The sequence below is a fragment of the Dendrobates tinctorius genome, unplaced genomic scaffold, assembly GCF_039654945.1.
Source record: "Dendrobates tinctorius isolate UK_male_01 unplaced genomic scaffold, ASM3965494v1 ptg000165l, whole genome shotgun sequence".
Classification (NCBI taxonomy): domain Eukaryota; kingdom Metazoa; phylum Chordata; class Amphibia; order Anura; family Dendrobatidae; genus Dendrobates; species Dendrobates tinctorius.
This window is the reverse complement of record NW_027361832.1, coordinates 18,257,664-18,284,187: the sequence shown is the minus strand read 5'-3', so window position 1 is coordinate 18,284,187 and position 26,524 is coordinate 18,257,664. Positions and strand designations below refer to the sequence as shown.

The following is a 26,524-nucleotide window of genomic DNA, read 5'->3' as shown; positions in this document are numbered from 1 at the left end:
TGTTATTTTTTAGGCTGGGGTGGGCAAATATCTATGGCTCCTTTCCAGTCTGAGAATACCAGCCCCTAGCTGTCTGCTTTAGGCTGGCTGGTTGTCAAAATGGGGGGATACCCCATACCAATTTTTTAAGCTATTTTATTTAATTAAAAATGGTATGGAGATCCATTTTTTTTTTTATAACCAACTAAGATGGGGCTCAAAGCTGGGGACTGCAGACAGTAGCTGCCGGTTTTGCCTGCACTGTTTATCAAAAATAGTGTGGACATTGTTTTTTTTAACACAGTGTGTGCCAGCCAATCACAGCCACACCAATACTTGATATGGTTGTGATTGAGCACTAACTGCCCACATAATAAAGCTTGTTAATTGGCTGCACTGCAGCCTTTTATCAAGCTTTGTTTGGGCTGCCGAACCTGAGCAGTAACATGGACTTACTGGAAAACACTAGGTGCTCAGTATGGACCTAAAACTTTACCGTTCGGGTTTGCCCATCCCAACATATAATGGCCAGAAATAGTGTTATTCCTAATGTGTACACACAACAGCTGTATCTAAAAGTTGTCTGAAAGTGCATTTATGCTTTAAACGTTTTTTGTTATGTTATTATAGTCCTTGTTCAATAGTGTTGGTTGATGGATTCTAGGTCCTGAGACCCCCACTAAAGCGCCAATAACAAATGTAAAAAACTATGAAAAAAAATCCAAATATCAAAATAAAAAAAAACATTTTTTGCGTTTCTATATAACTAATAAAAGATCAAAATATTCATAAGATGAGTGCTGAAACAAAAAAATAGTGGAAAGAATCACTATTTTTGGTCACTTTACTTCCCCCCCAAAAAAAATTGAATAAAAAGAGATCGGAGAAGCTTTTGGGCCCCAAAATGCTCCCAATGAAAACCACTAAAACAACATCACACACTAAATAAAAAAGGTATAGCTCTCAAAATATAGCGACTGAAAAAAAGTTGATTTGTTTAAGTAGTAAAATAAAAATTACTTATTTTTTTTTAAAAAAGAAGGGTTATTCCAGGCACCAAGTCACTTGTTTTCTGTGTTATTTCAACCCAAATCCTCAGAAATAGCCTCGCCAGATCTCTTCTGGGTGGTGCATGCCTAAACAATATGTATTATATTGGAAAAGGTAACAAGAAAAACAGCACTCACCTGATCCTTCTTTCAAGATGTGGTTTTAATCCATAAAATTGGTTGCATTGATATTGACAAGTGAAAACAATTAAAATACAGTTGTATTTTTTAATTGTATGTTAATTGTTTTCACTGATTTAATCACACCCCTTATTTCACTCTGCACAAAAGGAAGTGTTGTAATGGCACTAACCTTTATGGACCCGTAGAAGCGCCATCAAGGCGTGAAATGGCTGTAGTTTGGCAGGTCTCACTGTTCATGAAAAAAATCCCCTGACAGCTGCACCTCCGCAAATATCAATGTAATCAATTTTATGGATTAAAATCACATCTTGAAAGAAGGATGGAGTGAGTGCTGTTTTTCTTGCTACCTTTTCCGATATAGTAAAATAAAAATATATCAACTTGTTATCACTATAGCCATACTGACTCGTAGAACACAACTACCAGGTCATTTTACTACAAAGTAAATCTCCTTAAACCAAAAACAAAATAACTGTGGAATGTCAAGTTTTTTCTCCCAATTCCATTCCCCTTGAAACATTTTTCCAGTCTTTCAGTGTATTATATTGCTAAGGCCGGGGTCACACTTGCAAATGCAATGCGAGAAACTCGCACTAGTCTCTCGCCTCAATACCTGGCACTGCCGCCGGCACTTGGGACGGGAGTGTGTGGCTGCATGTATTTCTATGCAGCTGAGCGCTCTGGTCCCGAGTGCTGGCGGCAGTGCTGGGTATTGAGACTCGCGCGAGTTTCTCGCATTGCAGTTGTAAGTGTAACCCCGGCCTAAAATGGGTGATGTCATTCAAACTACAAGTTGTTTTGCAAGAAATGACCCCGATGGAGAAATTAAAAATGTTATGGATCTTTGAAGGCAAATTGGAAAAAAACAAACATTAAAAAAAAATGGTTGAGTCTCAATGAGGCTAAGTATTATGCAGGGAAATATTGAAAAGCCTTGCTTTCAGTGGTTGCTTATCTTACTTAGCATTCGAATGTAGTTGGTTGAGTTGATGGAATGTGATATTTACATATTTTTCAGGTTATATTTTCCAATCTTCTCCTCTATTGATACCGTCAACAAGCGGACTGGCCGCTATAAGATTTGTTATTCTATTTAAGTCATTATTAACACATGAATATCTGCATATGCTTGTCAAGATGTGAATACTCAAAAATGGGCCAAATAATCAGGTTTCATGTATTAATCAACCAAGCTGTCATAGATATTCATGTGTTAATGACTCAGGCTGCAGAGGAAATCACTTCTAGGTTAGCGGATTTGCTCTTTGCAAAATCATTTTTCAGTTTACATTTAGAATGGACTAACAAAAGAAAAGCTCAATAAGTTTGTACATTTGGGAAATGAATTTACCACTACCTCAACCCTAAATCACGATTTACATTTTATCAAGAGTTTCATTCACAATGCTGTAGTCTCCAGAATTGGAATCTCCCAGCATTTCTTGCTGACGCAATGCCTTATTTCCAGGAAGAGAGGATACATTTAACAATTATCTTCAGTTGTAGGTAAAACTATTTGTACTATTAAATTATAGGAACTCAGCTAAGACATATGGTCTACAACAACTTTGGTGACCATGTCCAATGATGACTAGCAGAACGATGAAAACAGCTGTAACTACAACATAGGCTGTGAGTTGTAAAATAGTGGGCTTATCCCTTAGGCTAGAGCTATACATGCCAATGTTTGGCCATGCTATGTAATATCACAGTGACCACATTTAAAAGTAATGATAGTGAGTAGGTTTGTGAAGAAATTACGCAGGATTGGATTTCTACCGTTTGCCTTTTCAGAGTTGGAACATTTGTGAGTGCGAATGCAACCCTTTTCATTAACAATACTGGCGATTGTGACTGTGGGACATATACTTAAATTCAGCAGTCACAGATGGATAAGGTTTAGAGATTAGCGGTTCTTTTGAAATTTGAAATTCGATTTGGGGCAGTAAACTCACTCAAATCTGAACAATGGAAAGCTTGCAATTACTTGGAAAATACACGTGGGGAGAAAAGAGTGAGCGAACCCTGCTGGCCATAAGAACTTATTCTCTATAGGAGAGAGAAGAGCCTACTGACCGTAAGAGCTTACACTCTACAGGCGAGAGAGAGGACCCTATGAACCTTAAGAGCTTACATTCTACTGGAGAGAGGACACCACTGACCATAAGAGCTTACACTGTACAGGAGAGAGAGTGAGGACCCTGCTGAGCATAAGCGCTTACACGCTATAGGAGAGAGAGAGGATCCTGCTGACCATAAGAGCTTACATTCTACAGGAGAGAGAGAACCCTGCTGACCATAAGAGCTTACACTCTACAGGAGAGAGAGGATCCTGCTGACCATAACAGCTTACACTCTACAGGAGACAGAGAGAGAGGACCCCACTGACCATAAGAATTTACACTCTACAGGATAGACAGAGGACCCTACTGACCATAAAAGCTTACATTCTACAGGAGAGGGAGAGATCCTGCTGATCATAAGAGCTTACACTCTACAGGAGAGAGAAAGGATACCGCTGACCATAAGAGCTTACAGTTTACAGGAGAGAGAGAGGACCTCGCTGACCACAAGAGCTTACACTCTACAGGAGTGAGAGAGGACCACTTTGACCATATGAGCTTACACTCTACAAAGGAGAGAGAGACTTAGGCCACATTCACACATTCAGTGTTTGGTCAGTATTTTACTTCATTATTTGTAAGCCAAGACCAGGAGTGGGTGATAAATCCATAAGTGGGGCCTATGTTTCTATTATACCTTTCCTCTGACTGTTCCACTCTTGGTTTTGGCTTACAAATACTAATGTAAAATACTGACCAAATACTGAACGTGTGAATGTGGCCTTACCCAGTGACTCTGGACATAGAAAACAACTCTGCTGCACAAATTGAACCACTGATCTGTGATGTCCCAGGTACTGACCACTACTGTACAAGGTATGATAATACAACAGATGTCATAGCTTCAGAGCATCATGGGGAGGCCTGCATGGCAGTGCAAAATAATATTAGCCCGCTCCCTGATGCTTTAGCAGTGTGGGAAACAGTATCAATTTTTTTGGCGTAAAAGCGCGAATTTCAGAAAAATTTGACTCAAACTCAATCCTCCTGACATCAATCTATTCAGCTCTAATCAGGATGTCTTTTGTCAACTGTATTTTAGTTTTTAACTGACATTATTTTTTGGTGGGTGCTTCATTTGTTGGGGTTAAGTTCTCTACTTCTTTTTGGCAGGTTCTTATTTATCTTTGAGAAATAGACTATTGCAGACCTAAACCCTCATCTCCACATGTGCTCCATGATAGCTCTATTGGATTGTGGTGGCTCCTATAATAAGTTCATCCTCCACTGGAAATTACATACATTTACTAGTTACTTATTAAATTACTTACCCGAAACTTTGCAGATTCCCAGTAGTTTTTCCTTGTTTGTTTTCTCTCTGTCTAAATTGAAAAGTAAGTTTTTATTTAACCATAGCTCTGAACAAAAAGATTAATATTACTGTGGCCATTTTGGTTGCCTGGCGCCGCTGCCCTTCAGCCCTGCAAACCTGATACTACCTGTTGGTATCCCCGCTGCCTTTTCTGATTAGTAGGCCTGGAATGATGTCATTGTTGCAGTTAGGTGCACACATAATGTTGTGTCGTGCCTTGTATGAAAAGAAGTGTCGGCTATACCAGCAGGTAGGAGGAGGTACACTGTGATCTGGTCCAGACTCAGGTCATAGAGTGGTGAAGAGTTCGCTGGACTAAGATCCTAACAATCTCTTTGCCCAACGCTCGTTATACATGACGTCAAGGAGTGATAAGTCAACCATGTAAACCTGTTTAATAGAGCGTAGCAAGATGATGGCTACAAGATTCCCTTTTTATATATATATTCCTGGATGTACTAGACATATGCAGTACCTCAGGATGCTTGTGAGTGAAGGGTGCCAATGTCAGCAATGAAAGGTAATAGAAACTATGGTGTTAATTAATCAAGACTGCTGTAGCGCAACCTCGTCTTGACAGAGTACACGGAACCAAATTCATTACGAGGCACAGGCCATTTAAAGTATCTGGCAACTTTACTAAGTGGTGTGTGCCTCCATGCACTGTGCCAGAGATGCTGCCAATAGAAAAGGTCAGCAGATTTGATGAATTCGACAAGGAGCTTGGCCAAGCCCTGACCACCACCGGATTCTCCAGCGATCTAACCATTTTGGCAGAGCTGATGTAAAGTGACATGAAAGCACAACTATGCGCTGCGCAAATATTTTACTACTTTTCAAAGCTTTTTGGGCCTAAAAATTTTGATGAATTGGCCTCATTGTCTTCCCAAATGTGGATACTACTGTAGGGTGGGCACTGGATTCAACTGAATTGAATAAAATAGTTGAATAATATAGGCAGCTCCTGGTCTAAGATTATGTTCGGACTTGGTTTGTGATCACTACGGCCAATCCTCCTATGATATTCCCTATTTGAAAAAAAGGATGATGCTGTTACAAATTTTACATTTGGACCCAGAAATTTAACCTCCTGGGTTCATTTATTTCTAAATATGAAGGAACATTACACTAGGCACCTTGAAAATAATAGGGGGTAATTTATTAAAACACAACTCCACTTTTATTGCAGCACTAGAGTGGTGCTTTAAATCTAAGGTGCTTGTCCCTAGTCTTATACTTACGTGCCACCAACTTCACCTTCTATCTCTACCACTTTGGCCAGTCTTCAGCAGGTTGTCACTTGCCAGATCGCTCCAGTGTTTGTTACAGCGAGCCAGTGGTCACTCTTCTTCAATGCAAGTCTATGAGAGCTTCATTCTGGCTTTCATAGATTTGCATTGAGAGCTTGTGACCATTACCTCCGACTTCCAGACAATAGGATGTTACCATCACAAGATGGTGCCACGGGACTGGAGCGGTGTCAATAGAAGATGAAGATTGTGGTCTGTAGGTATAAGACTATGGGCCGGGATCTCAGATTGGTGGCAACACTCTGGCACTGGAAAAAAAATGCTCTGGAATGGTGCTTTAAGACTGGCATTTCACCATATGTTAAACATTTTCAAAGACACATGCCTTTAAGTAACATTTGCACCTCCTTTGTCCATGTATGCCTACTCCACAGGAGCAGACATAACATTGGCACCTGTGCAGTTGCACAGGGGCCCAAGAGGTAAAGGGACCAATGTCTACCTCCACAGCCGCACATGAAGGGATGGACTACAAAGGGTCCACATACCGCACTTGCACATGGGGCCTCTTCTGTGTCCACCTCTGCTACTTCAGCTATTCACTGGTGTAAATTTGCATTCAAATTTTGTTCAATTATCGGTACAAGAGGCCTTACCCCCATTACTAAACTCCACCATCTCTTCTTGGTACTTTTAAATAAGTGAAAAGAGAAGCAAAAAACAGCTAAATTTGTGCAAAGGTGAAGCACACCTGTAGGGAAGGTGACCTGACGGACGGACGGGCTAGTCAGAGTGAATAAGGAAAGGTTTGCACAGTGTAGGTAGGTGTCAGTTATTACAGTGGGGAAACAGCTAGGAAAGTGTAGTGGACATGCAGTACCTTGGGTTGACCATTAGATGGCAGGGAGGAGCGTGAGCAAAGGACTTGACATCAGCTTAGGGCTTTAGAAACCGTTGGTCATGGGGGGCGTGGTGACAGTGACAGGGGACCGGGAGAGCTATAAATACTGAGGGAGGGTTCCAGAAGGTTCCAGTCCCCAGGGGGAGCTCCAGTGACAGGAGGACTGCGACAGTCTGTGCGCTGTGAGGAGAATCTAAACCAGGGGGACTGAGGAGAGAGAACGTCAGGGGGGTGGTCCTGACAGGAAGAACCGCAGAAGGGACGAGGCACTGGGTGTGAGACACCGTATTGGACACGACAGCTGGTCAGTGAAGCGCTGTTGGTTTACGGGCCTAAGGCAGCCACAGTGACGGACCTGTCAGGAGCATCGACGAGTGATAAGGGGACGGTGTGTGCATACACGTCCCCAGTGTAATGTACGGTTTGTGGAAAGCGGCCCTGGAAACAGAGGGCCGTGAGGTGAAGGAAGTGCGGTGTGCTTCTGAGGCCGTCAGGCGGACGGCAGATGAGAAATAAACTTGGACCTGTTGCACCCAGAATCTGCCTCCATCTTGTCTCTGTTTCATCTCTGCGCGGCATAAAGAGGGACCACCCCCCCAGCCCGGCCCACCGACCCTACAATTGGCGTAGTCGGCAGGATAGCCGCCGCTAATACGCTATCTTCTGCGGCAGGCCTGCGTCTGAAGGACTGAGAAAAACTTGGGCTGCTCTATTTTGGATTATAAATACCTGTGGATTACAATTGGCTTACCTGTGGATTACAAATTGGGAGCGCTGTGGTGACTCAGTGGTGCTGACAGAAGATCCGGGGCGGCATCAGGTGCTGCGCAAGATGGCAGCATTACTACAGCGCAGGGGAGAGGTCCGAGTGTTTGCAGTCTTGTTGAATGTACTGGGGTCCCCTCCAACGTACCCCCGTGGACAGCAGTATGTGCCCGGAGGCTGACGCTCCCATGTACTGGACCCTGGCAGATGGGTGGAAAGGTCTGCCAATGCCCTACCCAGCAGGAGGAGTGGCACAGAAGAAAAACTTGGCTGCGGCTGTCTGACGCCATTCGAGTGCTGCCCAACGGACGGTATGAGACGCTGCGGGTGTCGGGGCATCAGTCGCCTAGAGTGGCAATGGCGGCGAGAGATGGAGCTGCACCAGAAGTCATATTCAGAACCACGGGCAGGCAGCGGGATGCTGAGCCGGGGAGCGGAGCCTGAGCAGAGTCAGCGAGAACGGCCGCCACCAATACCAGCAGAGGAATTCTCAGCGGAGCCCCCGAGTCTGGGGGAAAGGCCCGCAGGACAGTGGAGCAAGGAACGGAGGCTGCGGGGGAAACCGCGTGATGATGGGACGGAGACCGCAGCGCTGGGGAAGGTGAGAGTACCCCTGGCCCTACCAGTGCCTCCGCAAGCGGCCCCCACCATTCTGCTGCAGCACGCGGCCCCCTGCGCACCGGAAGGCCTAGTTACCACGGGCCCCGTGGTGTATGCAGAGCTGAGCGAGGCCCCCGCTCATGTCCCCGAACTACCCAGCCCGGAGTCACCAGTGCAGAGCTCACCCAAAGAAGACGCTGCTGCGCTTTCCCTGCTAATAGCAGCTGCATCGTTGAAATCGGCCGTTACTCCGGCTCCGTTGGAAGTAGTGAATGCGGCCTGTCCTGAGGCCGCGGTTATGCCGCTGCTGGAGTCGGCTGCGACCGACTTAGCGGGCCCTGTGATTCCAGCCCCCGAGGACCCGGTTGTCCCCATTTGCCACCTGACCCCAGCGGCTGCTGGGCCACAGAAATCTTCGGCCGTTTCTATCTTGCGATCTTTTTCAGCGGAGTCCCGCCCACCGGACTCCAGGGCCCGTGCTGTTCCCTCCGTGTGGGTAGCGGAGGTGATCAGGAATAAGGCCCGGGAGCAGGAAGTGTGGAACCTGCTCCACACTCAAGGAGAGGCCGGCATGGAAAAGAAGAGGACTTGAATGGACACCCTCAGTATCCCCGGGGGCTCCACGGCTGTGGGGTGCCTCACTACTAGCCACTGCGTAGTGAAGTAGACTGTCGAGAGTTCGGTGCACTGTAGTGCAGGTTCTGAAGAACAGTTCTAGTTTAAAAAAAAAATAAAATGTTTGATGTGCTGAGCTTATTTTTAGTATGTTCCTCTTACAGGATGTTATTTGCTGATTTGAAACTTGGCAGAACGGGGATACGGAGAAGTGGAGGAGTGTTCAGGTCCAAGGAAGGGGGGAGAAAGAAGACATGCAATGTTATGTTGTTATATGTTGGTTTTAAAATGAGCAAAAGAAAACGAAAAAAAAAAATATAAAAATGGGTACTTGTGCTATTATAAAGTTGTTTAATGTATAATATGCCAAAGTAAAATGCAACAGGTCCCGGTAAGGGAAGGTCTGCGGGACCAAAGGAAAGTGTGAGATCCGGTAGGGATCTAAGAGTTGAGGAGGTCTGGGAGAGTGGGACGCCGACCATGACATGTTATTGAAAGAAAGGAAAATGAGTTGGAAGACGTGAGGAAGACAGCCGTCCTAGGTCAGGTCCCCAACACCACGGACACCCCTGAAGGAGGAAGGCGGGCGCTGGTAATGATCTGGAAGGTAAGAGACCTCGATCATGGCGTACCGAATAGTGGAAGGTGACAGTAGGGGAGAGTAGGGGAAGGTACACGCCATAGAGAGAATATGGGTGTACCTAGCCCAATTTGAAAGACGTTGTCATGCGGCGTGTGCGCTGGTGAGTAGCAGTAGGCTGCTCAGAGCATAGTGCTCCCAGTATGGTTCGGTCCCCCGCAGATAGTGGGTATGGCTCAACAGCTGGTCTGACAACAGAATGTAGGTGTAGCTTCAGAACGACGAAGGCAGGGATGACTATTGTCGAGGATGACAATGGACAAAGGAAGGGAGAGTGTAGGGAAGGTGACCTGACGGACGGACGGGCTAGTCAGTGTGAAGAAGGAAAGGTTTGCACAGTGTAGGTAGGTGTCAGCTATTACAGTGGGGAAACAGCTAGGAAAGTGTAGTGGACGTGCAGTACCTTGGGTTGACCATTAGATGGCAGGGAGGAGCGTGAGCAAAGGACTTGACATCAGCTTAGGGCTTTAGAAACCGTTGGTCATGGGGGGCGTGGTTACAGTGACAGGGGACCGGGAGAGCTATAAATACTGAGGGAGGGTTCCAGAAGGGTCCAGTCCCCAGGGGGAGCTCCAGTGACAGGAGGACTGCGACAGTCTGTGCGCTGTGAGGAGAATCTAAACCAGGGGGACTGAGGAGAGAGAACGTCAGGGGGGTGGTCCTGACAGGAAGAACCGCAGAAGGGACGAGGCACTGGGTGTGAGACACTGTATCTGACCCGACGACTGATCAGTGGAAGCGCTGTTGATTTACGGGCCTAAGGCGGCCACAGTGACAGACCTGTCAGGAGCGTCGACGAGTGATGAGGGGACGGTGTGTGCATACACGTCCCCAGTGTAATGTACGGTGTGTGGAAAGCGGCCCTGGAAACAGAGGGCCGTGAGGTGAAGGAAGTGCGGTGTGCTTCTGAGGCCGTCAGACGGACGGCAGGTGAGAAATAAACTTGGACCTGTTGCACCCAGAATCTGCCTCCATCTTGTCTCTGTTTCATCTCTGCGCGGCATATAGAGGGACCACCCCCCCAGCCCGGCCCACCGACCCTACACACCTACTGTAAATTTCCCCGCAAAAATAGTGGAGTCCTTGGCCAATGTCCCCCAATAATCTCATGTTCTGACAAATATTGGTTTTTTTCAAGAAACTCCATGAAGTATTATCTGAATACTGAGGATTTTTTTCAGAAGAAGTCGTCTTCTTGACATATTTATGGGATGTCGTACTTACTATTATGTCACCTCCTTTTATGAATTGGAGACGTGGTTGGAACACAAACATATCCAACAGGTAGCAAATATCACAGGAGTAGTCAACGATCATCCAGTACAGCAGATTGTCAGCGTTTTGCATTGGAAACACGCATCGCAGTGTAATAAACCAGCAGTTCCAGTTGAATGACACTGCCACAATAAGCAGCCAGAGGAGATATAATCGATCTAGGAGAGAATATAATGCTCATCTACAACATGGCACTGGTGGGATTAATTAGTTAACAGTTATGTCATGCTCTGACCTTGACAGTGTGGATAACAATGCGTTTCACAGGTTATTTTAGGAGAGCATTTGTATAAAGCTTTTCTCCTGGTAGTTACGTACATTAATTTTACTGTCAATTATCTGTGCATAATACAGCAAGAAGTACACAAAAGGGTGTATATACATATGGTAGATTTGTTGCAGAAATGTCTGTATTGTCTTTTCGTTTGAATGGGGGTTTTGCAAAAATCAACGTACATCCATGTATGAAATGGATTTTTAGGTGCAGGCAAAATAGTAGCAACCCAACATATTTTCAGGAGTGCAAGGCTTCCGTGCCTTGCAGCTTCTTGCTTGCCAAGGGGGCAGTGCACTCCTGCTTGATTTTCAGTTTTTAACAATGGAACTGTCTCGCTGCTGCCCCGAACTGAACCCTCCCGATATTGCTATGTGAGGCATTGAAGGAGCACAGTAGCACTGAACACAGGAGCTGTTATTCCAGCAGTCCTGGGCAGCGTCAGTGCAGCACTTAATAGCTCAGTTGGTAGGAGCTTGTAAGTACTTTGCATATTTGTCAGTGACCAGTTTCCTAATAAAAAAAATGACTCCATTATTGAGAACTGAGAGGAATTTTAATAATGTAATTTAATAAAGTAAATAGCAAAGTTGTAGTATAAGAAAATTTGAGGATATAGCTCACCCCATCCAATATATGTATGTTGTCCCATCTGGGTCTTGGGCAATCCACTCCATTGTGCATCAATAAGACTTGTGGAGGTATCAAGCAGCTTTGTTCAAAGTAATGATAAAAGTTTTTATATCCAACAAAGTGAATTAAAATTATTATTTTGTGACTTCATTAAAATAGTAGCATGGGCATAGACAAATAACTGACATATTTCGAGTCACGATTCAGGCTTGAATCGTGTCAGAATTTTTCTATACCCATGCTACTATTTTAATGAAGAAGTTTTTACATTTTCATTAGCTTTGCTGTATTAAAATATTTCTATCATCATTACTTTAAATTGGAAAGGTGTTTGTTTTTTTTTTTACAAACACTTTGAAATTTTACTCATCTTAGGAAATGATATTAACTTTTTAAATAGGAAAACTCTGTAAGAGTAAAACCCAGTGTGATCAGCAATAGAGTCCAGCAATAAATGTAAAAGATACCCAAACTATGTTATTGAATTTGAGAATTCTAATGTTTTACTAAAATGTTATTAAAAGAAGGATCCCATTTTGAGAGATATAAAAAGTAAACCAAACTGACCATAAGAGCAAGGGCTCATTAACTTGTCTGTATTCCTGCTCCATGCCACTGGGTTCTTTCTGCATATCTTTATGCTCATGGTTTCATAAAGAGACACGTTTTTTTTTCTGTTGGATTTTGTACAGGTCCATCAACAAAAAAATAATTCCTGCTTCATTTAACTCTCAATGCAAGGAGCTATTTCCCCCATAATTTTTGGTTCAAGGGGAGAATAACTCCATACATATGGCTTCCACAGAAAGTTGTACTATTTTTGCCATTTCAAAACAGTACCCCTAGAGCTGTATGTTTATTATTGACATTGCGATGAATATAAGCGTGGGAAATCTGAATTTGAACTTGGTTTTGCATTATCAAGAACAAAACACTAGTAGGATGAATAGTAGTATTGTGAATTAATAGAGCAAAATTGGCCAAATAGTAGGTCTACAACCATCTTGCTCATAACTTTATTAGATTCATGACTACAAATATATAGTATGCTCCAAATAGCATCACCAGGATGTGATCCAATGACCAGTTAATGGGTATCTGAGATTATATGTTGTATACCATAAGTCTGATATTTTTAGCTTCATTAGGGCAGATGCAAACGGCCGTAGATTCTCTAAACCGAGAGAATCGGGACGATTATGCAAATTACACTATGATCAAACTCTGATCCGATTCTCTCGGAGAAGATGAAGAAATGTTTTTTTTCCATCTTCTCCATTGTGTCAGTCTGTGGAAATTAGACAGCACTCAGATGTTATCCGAGATGGGGTCCGATGTCTCCCTGGACTCAATGACTTGCATAACTGAGTGCGATCTGAATATCAGATCAAACTCTAGCACACAGCAATTTTTTTTTCCTTGGACAGTCTTAGAAAAAAACAAACAAACATTGGTCCGAAAGCAATGCAATGTTTTGTTGGATTATACTCAGATCAAAAATACGCTTGTCAGCACCTGCCCATAGAGGAATGAAGATGTCCAAAAAGAAATGATACAACACTATTAACACCATAAGAAGTGTGACCTCAAAGTCATTTCAAGAAACCAATATCTATTTATAGGACCTCTACAATGAAAATGGTTTCCAAACCCTAAGATATCAACGCTCACCTGTATATTCATCAATGGAGTCAGGAATCTTCAGCTTTTTAATGTACTTTTGAATTGGTCGTCTCTTGAACTTGCAGCAGAGCATATCACAGTAATGTTCTTCTTCTGCTTCTTGTGTTGCTTTCTCAGCATCCATTTCTTTTTCAGCTTTTTCTTCTTCTTTTGGAGGTGGAGGTGGCGGTGGCGGTGGGGGTGCTGCAGGTTTTTTAACTGGAGCTGAAAGTGAAACATCAACTGCAGCAGCATACACGAGTCCTACACCCTAAATAATCTGGTCTTGTCATATGGACTTTTTCCCATAGAATACTTACACAAGGCAAGTAGGTCTTCAAAACATAGTTCATCTTAACCTATCCTGGCCATATGTAAGCCAAAAAGACACCCAACATCCCCATGTTTGACTTGAAAAATCTATGTGCACACCTGGATAGGGGTATGTGTACATGAAGTATTTAAAATTAAGGCACCTCAGGAAACACTGGCATTTTTTTTTTCCTGCTGCATCTTTTTAGTTGTTTCTTAAATTTTTTCTACGGTTTTGGTTGTCAACTCTTATTTTTTGTGGGGAGGTTCCCATGCTTTTTGTGAAGGATATTTTACTGTGATTTCTGAAGTATTTTTTACTCCATTGAATAATGAAGAAACCTCTAGCATTTTTTTTAAGCAAGAATGACGTCCTGACATCTTCCGGGGATCATTTGAGTTTTCCCATTTAAAGGTGTTATCCAGGACTATCATATTTTTTTTACATTGGGCCTAAAAACTAACAGGCAGGAAGTTAATGACAGAGGCAACTAAGTGCTTGTTCTACTGTAACGACCACTCCTGCTGGCGATTGAGCTGCTCCATGTCAACAGAGGAGCTCTTTCTGTTTCTGGCTGCTCTGTCATGGTGAACCTGCTGTCAATCCCACCCTGTCAACAGAGCATGGTGCAAGAATAACTACTGCTCTGGTATTGTAAAGTACTGAGTGTCATCTGAGCAGAAAATGCCATCAGAGTGGTCAGTTCACTTCTTTCAACAACTTGGGAGTTTTTAGAAACCTGAAAGAGTTCAGACTTTCATAAGCCTGAACATATGCACAGAAAGTGGTTTTTACATAGAAATGCATATGTTCATTCTTTTGAGAGTTTTTCAGGTGGTTTCCAAAGCGGAATCCACCTAATAAAGACATTGTGTGCATATACCCTAATGACGGAAGAAAAGGCCAGCACTCGCATTGTGTATATTACAGTCGTTAATGTTTTATTCCCACTTGCTTAGAATTCACCATTTGATGCGATTTAGCTCCAGCTGAGACTTTTTCAAAATTATATAACAAAATGAACATTTACACGATATTTCAATTTAAAATTCAGTCATAGTAACATGTTCTGTAACTTAGGGCAGTTCAGACGACAGTATGTTTCCATCTGAGAAAACGGTCCACTTATGCTAATCACACTCTGATCAGACTTTGATTAGAATGGGATCCACTTTTCTCAGAGGAAACGTGCTCAGCGATACTTGGATATCACTAGAGTTTCTGGGTGCTTGGATTTGTGCTGCACTCGACGAGCATTAGCTGGTGCTCGGATTTGAAGCTCAGATCCCTGCCCCGCATGCTTGGCACCTGTTATACAGTGAATAAGCATGTGGGGATTGTCTGCCAATCACTGTAAAACTGTATGCATCTTGGTAGTGGCATTACTGATTGACTGGCCGCATTACCTCAGAGGATATAAATGGACTAGCACCGTCGTGCTCAACTCACTGACGCCATTGCATAGCTCAGGGACAGTTCTGATTGGAGGAAGAGAGCAGATATCTAGGCCTGTGTGTGCATAGTTTAACTAATCAGAGTCCCCTGGTGTTGATACTAGTGCTGATGCTGGACCACCATACTAACAGTCCTTCTAAGGGCTAATCTTGTGCTTTGCTGTTTGAATCAGATACATTCTGCATTTAGCATAGGAACAGTTGCAGGAGCAGGGAAAGTGGTAGAATACAGTGTCTAGGCAGGGCTAAGGGCTTTGCAGTCCAATGCTACATACAGTTGCGCTCAAAAGTTTACAATTTTTGTTTTCTTGGCCTTTTTTCAGAGAATATGAATGATAACACCAAACCTTTTTCTCCACTCATGGTTAGTGGTTGGGTGAAGCCATTTATTGTCAAACTACTGTGTTTTCTCTTTTTAAATCATAGTGAAAACCCAAAACATCCAAATCACCCTGATCAAAAGTTCACATACGCCATTCCTTAATATCGTGTATTGCCCCCTCTATCATTAATGACAGCTTGTAGTCTTTTGTGGTAGTTGTGGAAGAGGTTCTTTATTTTCTCAGATGGTAAAGCTGCCCACTCTTCTTGACAAGAAGCCTCCAGTTCCTGTAAATTCCTGGGCTGTCTAGCATGAACTGCGTACTTGAGATCTCCCCAGAGTGGCTCAATTATATTGAGGTCAGGAAACTGAGAAGGCCACTCCAGAACCTTCACTTTGTTGTACTGTAGCCAATGACAGGTCAACTTAGCCTTGTGTTTTGGATCATTGTCGTGTTGGAACTTCCAAGTACGTCCCATGCGCAGCTTCCGGGCTGATTAATTTAAATTTGCCTCCAGTATTTGCTGATAACGTGCTGCATTCATCTTTCCTAAGATGAATGCAGCTAATTTGTCTAGGATACAAAACACACACTGCGGCAGAGTTATTGTAAGGAATAACAGGCTAGACAGATCTGTGGTTCTCGCCGCTGGATCTCCAACCAGGCATAGTCAAGATGTCGCTGTTGCCTAAGCATTACTGAAATATTGTAAGATACACATTGATTGTCAGAGGTGGAGCTACAATTTGAGGTGATGTGAAACATAGGAAGGGGAAGTGTGGAGATCTTAAGGGCAGTCTGTAGTTATTGAGAACAGGGAGAGGATGTGGCGGAGGGGAATCCAACTATATCCTCTGGTGGAAATATCTCACTGATATCAGACCAGCGCCAAAGTGGAGCTGGTCTTGTCCATGACCAGAACCTGTCCAGATGAATTTCTGCCAGGACATTGCTGAGAGATGGAAGAGGCAGGGACCTAGCGTGAGAGATGTTGGACGCCACTGAGTCATGACCAAATAACAACATTACTGCAGATGATCAAACCTATTTACAACAGGTACAGTATTATACTGATGCGGACACAGGTATACACATTTATACCACCCTGGTGAGCTGACACATCTCACCTAGACGCCATGCTGTAATTGCTAACGATATAGAAAAATGTGAGAGCTGCTCTTTCCTTCCATTACTGTACTGGATGGCAATCTTTGATATATGCACTGCAATGTCGAGAGAACACGACAGAATATATTAGACCAAAATTGCTCCACCAACACTGCATAAATGTAGCCTATTATGCAGCATTGTTTTCTGCTTATAATCTACTAGCATTGGATATGCTCATGAAAAAGACATACCTAGGAGAGATTATAGTAACAGAAGGCATAGCATCTGTTCACAAAAATTAATATGGTCATATTTGGTATCAGCCTTCTTTTGTGGGGTCTATTCTGCGACAAAGTTAGCAAATGTTGCAAGCTATTGGTAAAATTAGTCACATTTTATATTAAAACAGTTGTGCTGCTTTTAGTTTCGTTTTGTGGTTTACATTCTATGGCAGCTTGCTGGTGGCGGGCCTGCTAATTCCGCCCAATTGGCTAACAAGAATCATAAACTGGTTCACAATGCATGAACCGTGATTATTTTTGTCTCAAATACTAATTAAATCAAGCGAACATAGTATACTCTATATACTTTATTATTTCCTCCCAAACTGTGCCAGGAAGGTGAAGTTAAGCACTGTGATAGATACATGTTATTGAGTTTTAGGTATTGCAAGGTTGTATTAGCTTGTTATATGCTTCTTTACCCCCTCTCCCCAAAAGTTGGGTCGCTGTAAGATATTAATAAAACAAGAATGCAATGATTTGGAAATCTCTTATATTCACAACAGAACATATACTGTATGACATATCAAGACTTACTCGCTGGACATTTTTCCATTTCATTTTAAAAAATGAACCCATTTAGAAATTGATGACAGCAACACAACTTAAAAAAGTTGGGACAGGGCCATGTCTACCATTGTGTAGCATCCTGTCTTCTTTTTTGCAACAGTCTGTAATTGTGGGAAGTGAGGAGAACAATTGCTGGAGTTTTGGGAGAGGAATATTGTCCTATTCTTGACTGATGCAGACCATAGCTGATCAATAGTCCAGGGTTGTCTTTGCCGGATTATTCATTTCATAACAATTCAAATGTTTTCTATTGGTTAAAGGTTTGGACTGCCAGTTCATTAACTCAACCCTTCTTCTATGATGCCATTCTGTTGTGATGAATGCAGTATGTGGTTTAGCATTGCCTTGCTGAAGTATGCAAGGTCTTCCCTGAAACAGACGTTGACTGGATGGGAGGATATTTTATTCTGAAACCTATAAATAATGCTGAGCATTGAGAGTGCCTTTCTAGATGTGTAATCTGCTCATGACATAAGTACTAATTAGTGATAAGCGCAAGTGCTAGGTACTTGAGTTTACCTAGGGTGTTCGGGTATGCACCAAGTATCGCGGTTGCTGGAATGACATGTTTAATTCCCCGTGCCCTCATGTTTTAAGGCTGTTAGAGAGCCCTAAAACATAAGGGAACTGCTTGAATACCCGAGCAATCTCTGCATGTTTTGTGGTTGTCTAACAGCTTCAAAACATGTGGGCGCGGGGACTCAAACATGTCTCTCATGCACCCGTGAAACTCGGTGCATACCCGAGCACACTAGGCAAAGTCGAGTAACGAACACTTGCGCTCATCACCAGTGCTAATATAACACCATACCATCAGAGATGAAGGCTTTGAACTGTGCGCTGATAACAAGCTGAATTGTCTCTCTCCTCTTGAGTGCGCAGAACTTGGCAACTATAGTTTTCACAGAACATTTTTTTCCATTTTGTCTTAATCCATTTTGAATGAGCTTTGATCCAGAGAAGACTGTAGCATTTCCAGATTGTGTTGATATATGGCTTCTTCTTTTGATGAAACAGCTTTCACTTCTATTTGTGCATTGCACAGAAAACTGTGTTCTCAGACAATGATTTCTGGAACTAGTCCTGAACCCATCAAATGATTTGCACAGCTGAATAAAGTCTGTTTTTAATGCAGTGCCAACTGAGGGCCCATAGATCACGAGCATCCAATAATGACCATTGGTCCTTTCCATTGTACACATTGATTTCTCCGGAATCTCGGAATCTTTCAATGATATTACAGGTGCTTCTCACAAAATTAGAATATCATCAAAAAGTTAATTTATTTCAGTTATTCAATATAAAAAGTGAAACTCATATATTATACAGAGTCACAGCGGCGTATCTAGGGGGGGCAGCCGGGGCATTTGCCCCGGGCGCAGCCAGCAGGGGGGCGCAGTCGGGCCACCTAATGCAGCGGTCTGCAGTGTCCTCCCTGGCGACTGCGTTCTGCCGCCCCCGGCCTGGGAGTCGGCTGTTCTCTGTGTCAGCTGTCAAGCTGACAGCCGGCGCAGAGAAGAGTGCATGCCGGCTCCCAGGGAGCAATTGTACTGGCGTCTATACAGATGCCAGTGCAATTGCAGCTCTGACCGCTGGGTCAGAGCGACGTTAGCAGCGTGATCAGGTCATGTGATCACGCTGCTGATGTCACTCCCCGGCGCCCAGAGAGAACCCTGGTGGTAAGTTTGCTCCACTGTGGAGCTGAAGAACCACCGAAGATGGGAGATGGGGGATTTGTAGAGCGCATGGGGGTTAATGTGTGGGCATGGGGGTTAATGTGTGGGGGCATTAATGAGTGGGGATGGGGGTTAATGAATGGGGATGGGGTGTTAATGAGTGGGGATGGGGGGTTAATGAGTGGGGATGGGGGTTAATGTGTGGGGGGTTAATTAATGGGGATGGGGGTTAATGTGTGGGGGCATTAATGAGAGGGGATGGGGGTTAATGAGTGGGGATGGGGGTTAATGAGTGGGGATGGGGGTTAATGAGTGGGGGCATTAAAGAGTGGGGATGGGGGTTAATGAGTGGGGATGGGGGTTAATGAGTGGAGATAAGGGTTAATGGGTGGGGGGTTAATGAATGGGGATGGGGTTAATGTGTGTGTGGGCTAATGAGTGGTGATGGGGGTTAATGAGCGGGGATGGGGTTAATGTGTGGGGGCATTTTGAGTGGGGATGGGGGTTATTTAATGTGTGTGGGGATTTGGAGTGGTGATGGGGGTTAATGAGTGGGGATTGGGTTAATGTGTGGGGGGATTTAATGTGTGTGAGGGGATTTGGAGTGGGGATGGGGGATTTAATGTGTGTGGGGGATTTGGAGTGGGGATGGGGGTGCTTATTGTGTGTGGGGGATTGGGGATGGGGGGATTTGGAGTGGGGATGGGGGGATTTAATGTGTGGGGAGATTTGAGGACACAAAATAAAGAGTATGTATGAGGAAACAGTATAGGGGATTGGTGCAGACAGTATGATGGGTGCAGACAGTATGGGGAGCAAACGGGTTAATGTAAAAGGACACAGTATGGGGAGTGAGGGTGATGGGATGTGTGCAGACACAGTATTGGGAGTCGGGGGTATGTGTGAGCAGACAGTATAGAGAGTGAGGGGGTAAATATATGAGGAGACAGTATGGTGAACAGGTGGGATGTTAGAGGAGACAGTATGAGGAAGGAGGGGAATAGTGTGAGGAGACAGTATATTGCAGATATTTGTATTTAGAGGCATTATAATGACACTTCTATCTTTAAGGGGATCGTGTGGAGATTTGCTGCAGAAGACCAGAGAAGATGGAAGTCTGCAGAGACGGCTGGTGATGAGAAAACTCATCATGGGGTCTGGACAAGAAGAAGAAAAGAAGGAGAACGACTCCAGAGATGACGACATCTATAAGGTACCTGGATGTAAATGTTATTTGTGACACTGACTACTTCTCAAGTTTTTATTTATGTTAGGAACATTAAAGGGGTTGTCCAGGCTTGTGCTGAGTCTGCAGTCATTCTATGTGACTGCAGACTTCTGAATTCTCACAGTGCTCACTGAACGCTGTCAGGATTCTCTTGTGCTGGTAATTTACATACATGCAGTCACATGCTGACTAGACATGTGTGGCCTCACTCAATGAAAATGAACAGAGCGAGGCCGGGCACGTCTAGTCGGAGTGTGGCCAGAAGTATACAAATCACATACTTGTGCTGACATGATTGTACATCGGCAAGGAAGAATCGTAAAAGTGTGCAGTGCATTCGTTGTGAGAATTCAGAGGCTGCAATGTCAGGACTCAGCTCTGCAGGTTCCAGTACTCATCACATGGACACTTCACTCCTATGTGATTTTCATACTTATGGTCCTGTGACAACGAGCTTCTCTTCCTGCTTCTCTCAGTTTTTTTACTGAACATTGAGAGCATTAGGGAGAGCAGCTCATCGGTACATGGCTAAGTGTGCAAGTCGCATATGTACTTGGGGGGGGGGCGCCGAACCGAATTCTTGCCCCGGGTGCCAGAAAGCCTAGATACGCCTCTGCAGAGTCATTACAAACAGAGTGATCTATTTCAAGCAATGATCTTTTGTGTCTTATCCTCCTTGTGGAGTGTGTCAATGACTGCTTCATGGACATCTGTCAAATCAGCAATCTTCCCCATGATTGTGGAGCCTACTGACACTGACTAAGGGACCTTTTTAAGTGCTTAGGAAGCCTTTGCAGGTGTTTTTTTGACAATCATTCTAATTTACTGAGATAATGACTTTTGGGTTTTCATTTTTATTGGCTGTAAACCATAATCATCAACATTAACAGAAATATATACTTGAAATATGTCACTCTGTTTGTAATGACACTATATAATATAGGAGTTTCACTTTTTGTATTGAATAACTGAAATGAATTAACTTTTTGATGATATTCTAATTTTGGGAGAAGCACCTGTATATTCTGTAGATGGTCAGGCATTCAGGTTGTTCTCAATTTTACATTGAGAAATATTTTTTCTGAAATTGTTCCATAATTTTTAGACACAATTGTTCACAGATTGGTGAACCTCTGACAATGTTTCCTTCTGAGATACGTTGACTCTCCAATATGCTATTTTTATACACCGTCATGAAATTTACATGAGAATTGCCCCTCCATCTGTTTTCATTAGTGACACTTATTTTTCCAGCATTTTGATAACCTTGTTCCAACTTTAGATGTGTTGCTGCCATCAGTTTCTAAATTAGTTATTTTTTCATGTGAAATAAAAAATGTCCAATGTTCAACTTCTGATTTGTGTTCTGTTATGAATTAAAAATGGCTCTTAGATTCTCAAATCATTTCATTCTTGCTTGATTTCTTTACATTTTACACAGCGTCATTATTTTTTTAAACTGAGGTTTCTATAGCCACACTAAGTAAGGCTATCAGATGGCTAAACCTAATGCTTAACAATAAAATAAACTTTTGAATAAGCGGAATAGCAGAAGCTTGGTAGAAGTTATCAAAATTTGCTGGGGAAACAAGATGGAATCTAGTCTCAAAACTTGTGTGTGTACAATTTACAATGTAAGTAGGTGCATTAACCCAAAAATCACACTCTGAACCTAATAATATATAAATTACTTGCTGTAGGGCTTTGCTCTGGTGATGAAACATCTGCATCAGCCAATTTTTCCTTGTACTGGCTGGTTCTTTCCCGCATGCGTTTGACGAGGTCAAGAATTTGGACTCCAGCCTTCTCGTTGTTGACATTTGGATCATCTTGTATGTTTTTTCTATGAAACCAAATGAAAAAAATCATAGCAGTCAAATGTATAACAGCATTACCTAAACTGAGCAATCTAAATGAATTTTCCACAAAGCACACCAATGACATAAAGAATACAAGCAAAAGAAATGGTGCTATATTGGGCAATACTCAAGAGTAATGTGAAATCAAGAGGGCTTTGGCATAATTGTGGTCATGGTCACCTTGAGCTCCTCCTATATCACACTTCTCCCTAGAGTGATATCTGCCTGATAAAGGGCCTAGTCCAACCATGAAACAAAAAATTGTAATCAATAATATTGATGCACGTGATATCTGAATCCTTGTGTCTTGCTTCTCAGACCACTATATTCTACTAGCCAAAACTAGAAGACCCCATCAACTATTATGTTCTCCAGACCAGAGTCTCATTCATTTTGTGACATGTGAATGAATAATTCTTAAGCACATGGTTGTCCCATCTGCCATGTATACGTCAAGCTCCCTTTTATGGTGTGTGTTTTTGGCATGGTATACAATATTAGGAAACTCTTGTAGGCTCTTTATGGATCCATTAGCCTTCAAGTAATTTTTCAAAAGTCATCACATCCATCCAATAAGGCTGGATGTTTCACTTTTTCTAATACTAGACTAGAGCAAACCTTGTCATCGCTACTGCTATATCTACAAGCCAAAACAAGGTCATCCCATCATCCATAATGTCCTCCAAACAGAAGCCTCATTTATCCATTAATATAGGATATGTCAAGTATGTTCACCTTCTTTATCTGCACCAATTTTGCTTTTATGACATATCTTATTGAAATGTCATCCAAGCAATTTCTTAGGAATCCTGCTAAAGATTTCTATTCAACCATATGTCTATATATTTCATTTTGCAAAAGTAAATGCATCTATCCAACATCGCTGCTGCAATGAACATTCTACCAAGTGACCCAATGAAATCAGACAGACCTGTCTATCTTCAGACGATGTCATGATGGCATGATTTGTAATGGAGCCCACATGTGCACAATGTACTGTGTCATAATCAAGAACTGTCTTTATATAAAATTAAACAGTCTATAACAATAATAGATGTATAATTTCTAGATAATTGATCATTGCTACATTAGCCCATTTCCAAAAATACTGAACTGATAAGCAAAAAAATGAAGACAAAAATAAGACTTTAACGGTCTATTGCTACCAAAATATGTTTGTTTCTTCTACCAATTGCTCAAATATACAGATGCTATGTTACTAAAACTGCCTTTATTTTTTGCCATTTGGTATTTATACGAAGTTCAAGAGAAAAAATCTTTGGTTCGGGACTATGAAGATTTCTGACAATAGTGCCAATTGTTTATCCCTGAAGTTGGGGGAAAGTAAAGTCAGTGGATTGGTGCTCTATTACTGACCTGTCTGTACTCGTGAAAGGGGATCTGTCAGCAGTTCTTGCTATTAATATAGAGGCAGAGAGCCCAATAACAGGGATTTGTGACTTACTAGGCTGTGTGCTGGAATTTCAATACAATCAACATTTTATCAGCAGGAGATTATTACTGCCTCATGAGGTCTCACATGCATGGCTGTCCAAGTAATCTGTGAGATCCTACCCCCACTACTGACTGGCAGCTTTCTGGCAGTGTACAGTGTAAAGAGAAAACAGGGATTTTATCAAAACTGCACCAAGCAGTCCGATAAGTGATGTATCTCTGGAATCAGGCTCTCTCCCCTTTCATTATGCAGCTCTTAGGTAGTTAAAGGGAATCTGTCAGCAGGTTTTTGCTTTGTAATCTAACGGGGACTCTCTGCAATGTATACATACTGCGGTACATGCACTATACATGATTGAAGCAGCCACCATGGATATTCATCAGAATGTCGGCATGGCTGTCAATGCCAAACTTCTGCTTGACGATCCGCCATGTGAACTGGCCCTAATAATTATCCCATATCTTGTGTACAGTGGATAAGTGTTAGGTTACTAAAATATCCCCTTTAAGACAGGCAACTTTGCCTTTTTGCAGGCAGGCAGACAGGCAGCAGTCAGTAGGGTTGAACCTAGTAGTACTTAGTAGTTCGCAGGCAGCAGTAAGTGATGGCTTCTAATTTCACACTTCACGACCAGGAAGTGGGGCACAAGAACAGTAACGGGTGGGTGTGCAAATGGGAGGACAGATGGGAGAGTAGGCGGGTGCACATAATGAGATGGGCGGACTCCTGGATGTTCGGGTCTGGCGAGTTTGGCTGAACAGTTACAAAAAGTTCGGATTCGGGTACCAGAACAGTACCCGGACCCAAACCCAAACCTGGACACCATTCACTTGAATAGGGGGGCCTGAACATCCAGTGTTTGCCACACTGTCATGTGCATGACAGCGTGGCAAACACCGCTTATGATCGGCGGTGAAATCATCCCCGGTGGTAAGAGAGCCGCGGTTCCCATGTTGTCAAAAGACAGCATGAGTGCTCAGCTGTGATTGGAGGTATAAAGTTTGCCTCCAGTCACTGGTGTCAGCAGATGGGACTACTGCTCCCATCATCTGACACCTGATGCTGCTAATAACAGTGAGAGCAGGAGCGGTGGATGGGAATATTCATTAGCCGCTCCAGCGCTGTAAATAAATAATTAAAAAAAAATGGCATGGCTACCCCTGTATTTTTGATAACCAGCCAGGCAAAACTCACAGCTGGGGCTGCAACCCTCAGCTGTCAGCTTAAACAAGGCTGGTTATCAAGAATAGAAGGGTCCCCACACTTTTTTTTTTTAGCTATTTGATGCCATAAATTTCATTTATGCCTAGATTTTTCTCACTTCACCAACGTAGACTATTTAGTGCTGATGCATCACACACAAATTGGATTACAAAAATATTTAAACACAGGTTGTAATGTAGCAAAATAGGTAAAGGGCCAAGGAGGTGAATACTTAAACTAGTAGCCACATTTATGGATATCTATATACTAGGCGATATACGCCTCATTTTAGCTATTATTTCAGTTCCACTGCATATGTCTTGATTTGTTTTCTCATAATAAAATTTATATTTTATTCATGTATTTGACTACATCACTTTTTTTCCCTTTTCTTGTTTGCAACAGTTTCCACCGATGGTCATTTTTTAATTTTTGCTCCATGCCTATATGAGACTTAACCCCCAGCAAGCTAGATGGGCTTTATTCTTTGCTCGTTTCGATTTTGAGCTCCACTTCCGTCCCAGCAACAAAAACCTCAAAGCTCATGCACTGTCCAGGTCCTTTTTGTCGGTGGATACCGAGGAGGAGCCCACGCACATCTTGGACCCTTCCAAGGTCATCACGCTAGCACCCATCAGTTTGACCTCCCTGCCTCCGGGTAAGACCTCTGTTCCCTTGAACAACAGAAGGCAAGGCCTGCCCTGGGGTCATGCCTCCAAGCTGGCAGGTCATGTAGGTCTCAAAAAGACTATCACCCTCATGTCCCGCTACTACTGGTGGCCGACCCTTTCCTAAGATGTCCGTAACTTCATCACCTCCTGTCCGTCTTGTGCCAAGAACAAGGTCTCTCGACAGCTTCCCTCCGGTCTTTTACACCCACTTCCAGTTCCCTCGGCTCCTTGGCAACACACTGCTATGGACTTTATTACCGATCTGCCTCAGTCTTCGGGCTGCACTGTCATTCTCGTATTAGTGGACAGGCTTTCCAAGATGGCTCATTTCATCCCGCTTCCAGGTTTACCCTCAGCACCCGAGCTAGCGAAGATTTTCGTCCACTATGTTTTTCGCTTTCATAGCCTTCCTCAACATATTGTTTTGGACAGGGGAGTCCAATTCACTTCGCGGTTCAGGAGGGCTCTCTGCAAGAGTATGAATGTCACGCTTGACTTCTCCTCGGCTTACCACCCACAAACCAATGGTCAAGTGGAACGCACTAACCAGACTCTGGTAACCTATCTCCGACATTTCTCTAACGCCCACCAGAACGACTGGACCGACTTACTCCCGTGGGCCGAATTCGCATACAACAATCACGCCAGCGAATCTTCATCCAAGTCACCCTTCTTTGTCCACGGGCAACATCCTGGTGTACCCCTGCCGGTGCCTCATGTCTCTGGTGTGCCAGCTGCTGATTTTCTGTCCAGGGGGTTCTCCAGGATCTGGCAGGAAACCAGGACTGCTCTCGAACAAGCTCGGGACAGAATGAAGAGACATGTGGACAAGAGGCGCCTAGACTCTCCACTATATCATCCGGGAGATAGTCTGGCTCTCTTCTAAATTCATCCACCTAAAGATCCCTTCACATAAGCTGGGTCCCCGGTACATTGGACCCTTCAAGGTCTTGGCTCGCATCAATGATGTCTCTTACAAGTTGAGACTACCCGCCTCGCTCTGTATCCCTAATTCATTCCATGTTTCTCTTCTCAAACCAGTCATCCTCAATCAGTTTCACGCTTCTACCACTCTTTTGCCTCTACCGGCCTCCTCTGATGATGTTTTTGAGGTCAAGAACATCCTCGCCATGAAAAAGTGAAGAGGCAAAACCTTTT

General features: G+C 43.3%; 1 protein-coding gene across 3 annotated transcripts in view; it reads right to left on the bottom strand.

Annotated features, from left to right (window-relative positions):
- Positions 1 to 26,524, bottom strand: part of CNGB3 (cyclic nucleotide gated channel subunit beta 3) — a 226,683-nt gene that overhangs the window by 91,627 nt on the left and 108,532 nt on the right. For all 3 annotated transcript variants that reach the window (XM_073550539.1, XM_073550538.1, XM_073550540.1), the window contains 4 exons: positions 21,869 to 22,020; positions 13,232 to 13,447; positions 10,603 to 10,811; positions 4,567 to 4,617 (listed from right to left, as the gene is read on the bottom strand). In XM_073550539.1, coding sequence (XP_073406640.1) covers positions 4,567 to 4,617; positions 10,603 to 10,811; positions 13,232 to 13,447; positions 21,869 to 22,020 — 628 coding nt within the window. The remainder of the gene's footprint in view (positions 1 to 4,566; positions 4,618 to 10,602; positions 10,812 to 13,231; positions 13,448 to 21,868; positions 22,021 to 26,524) is intronic.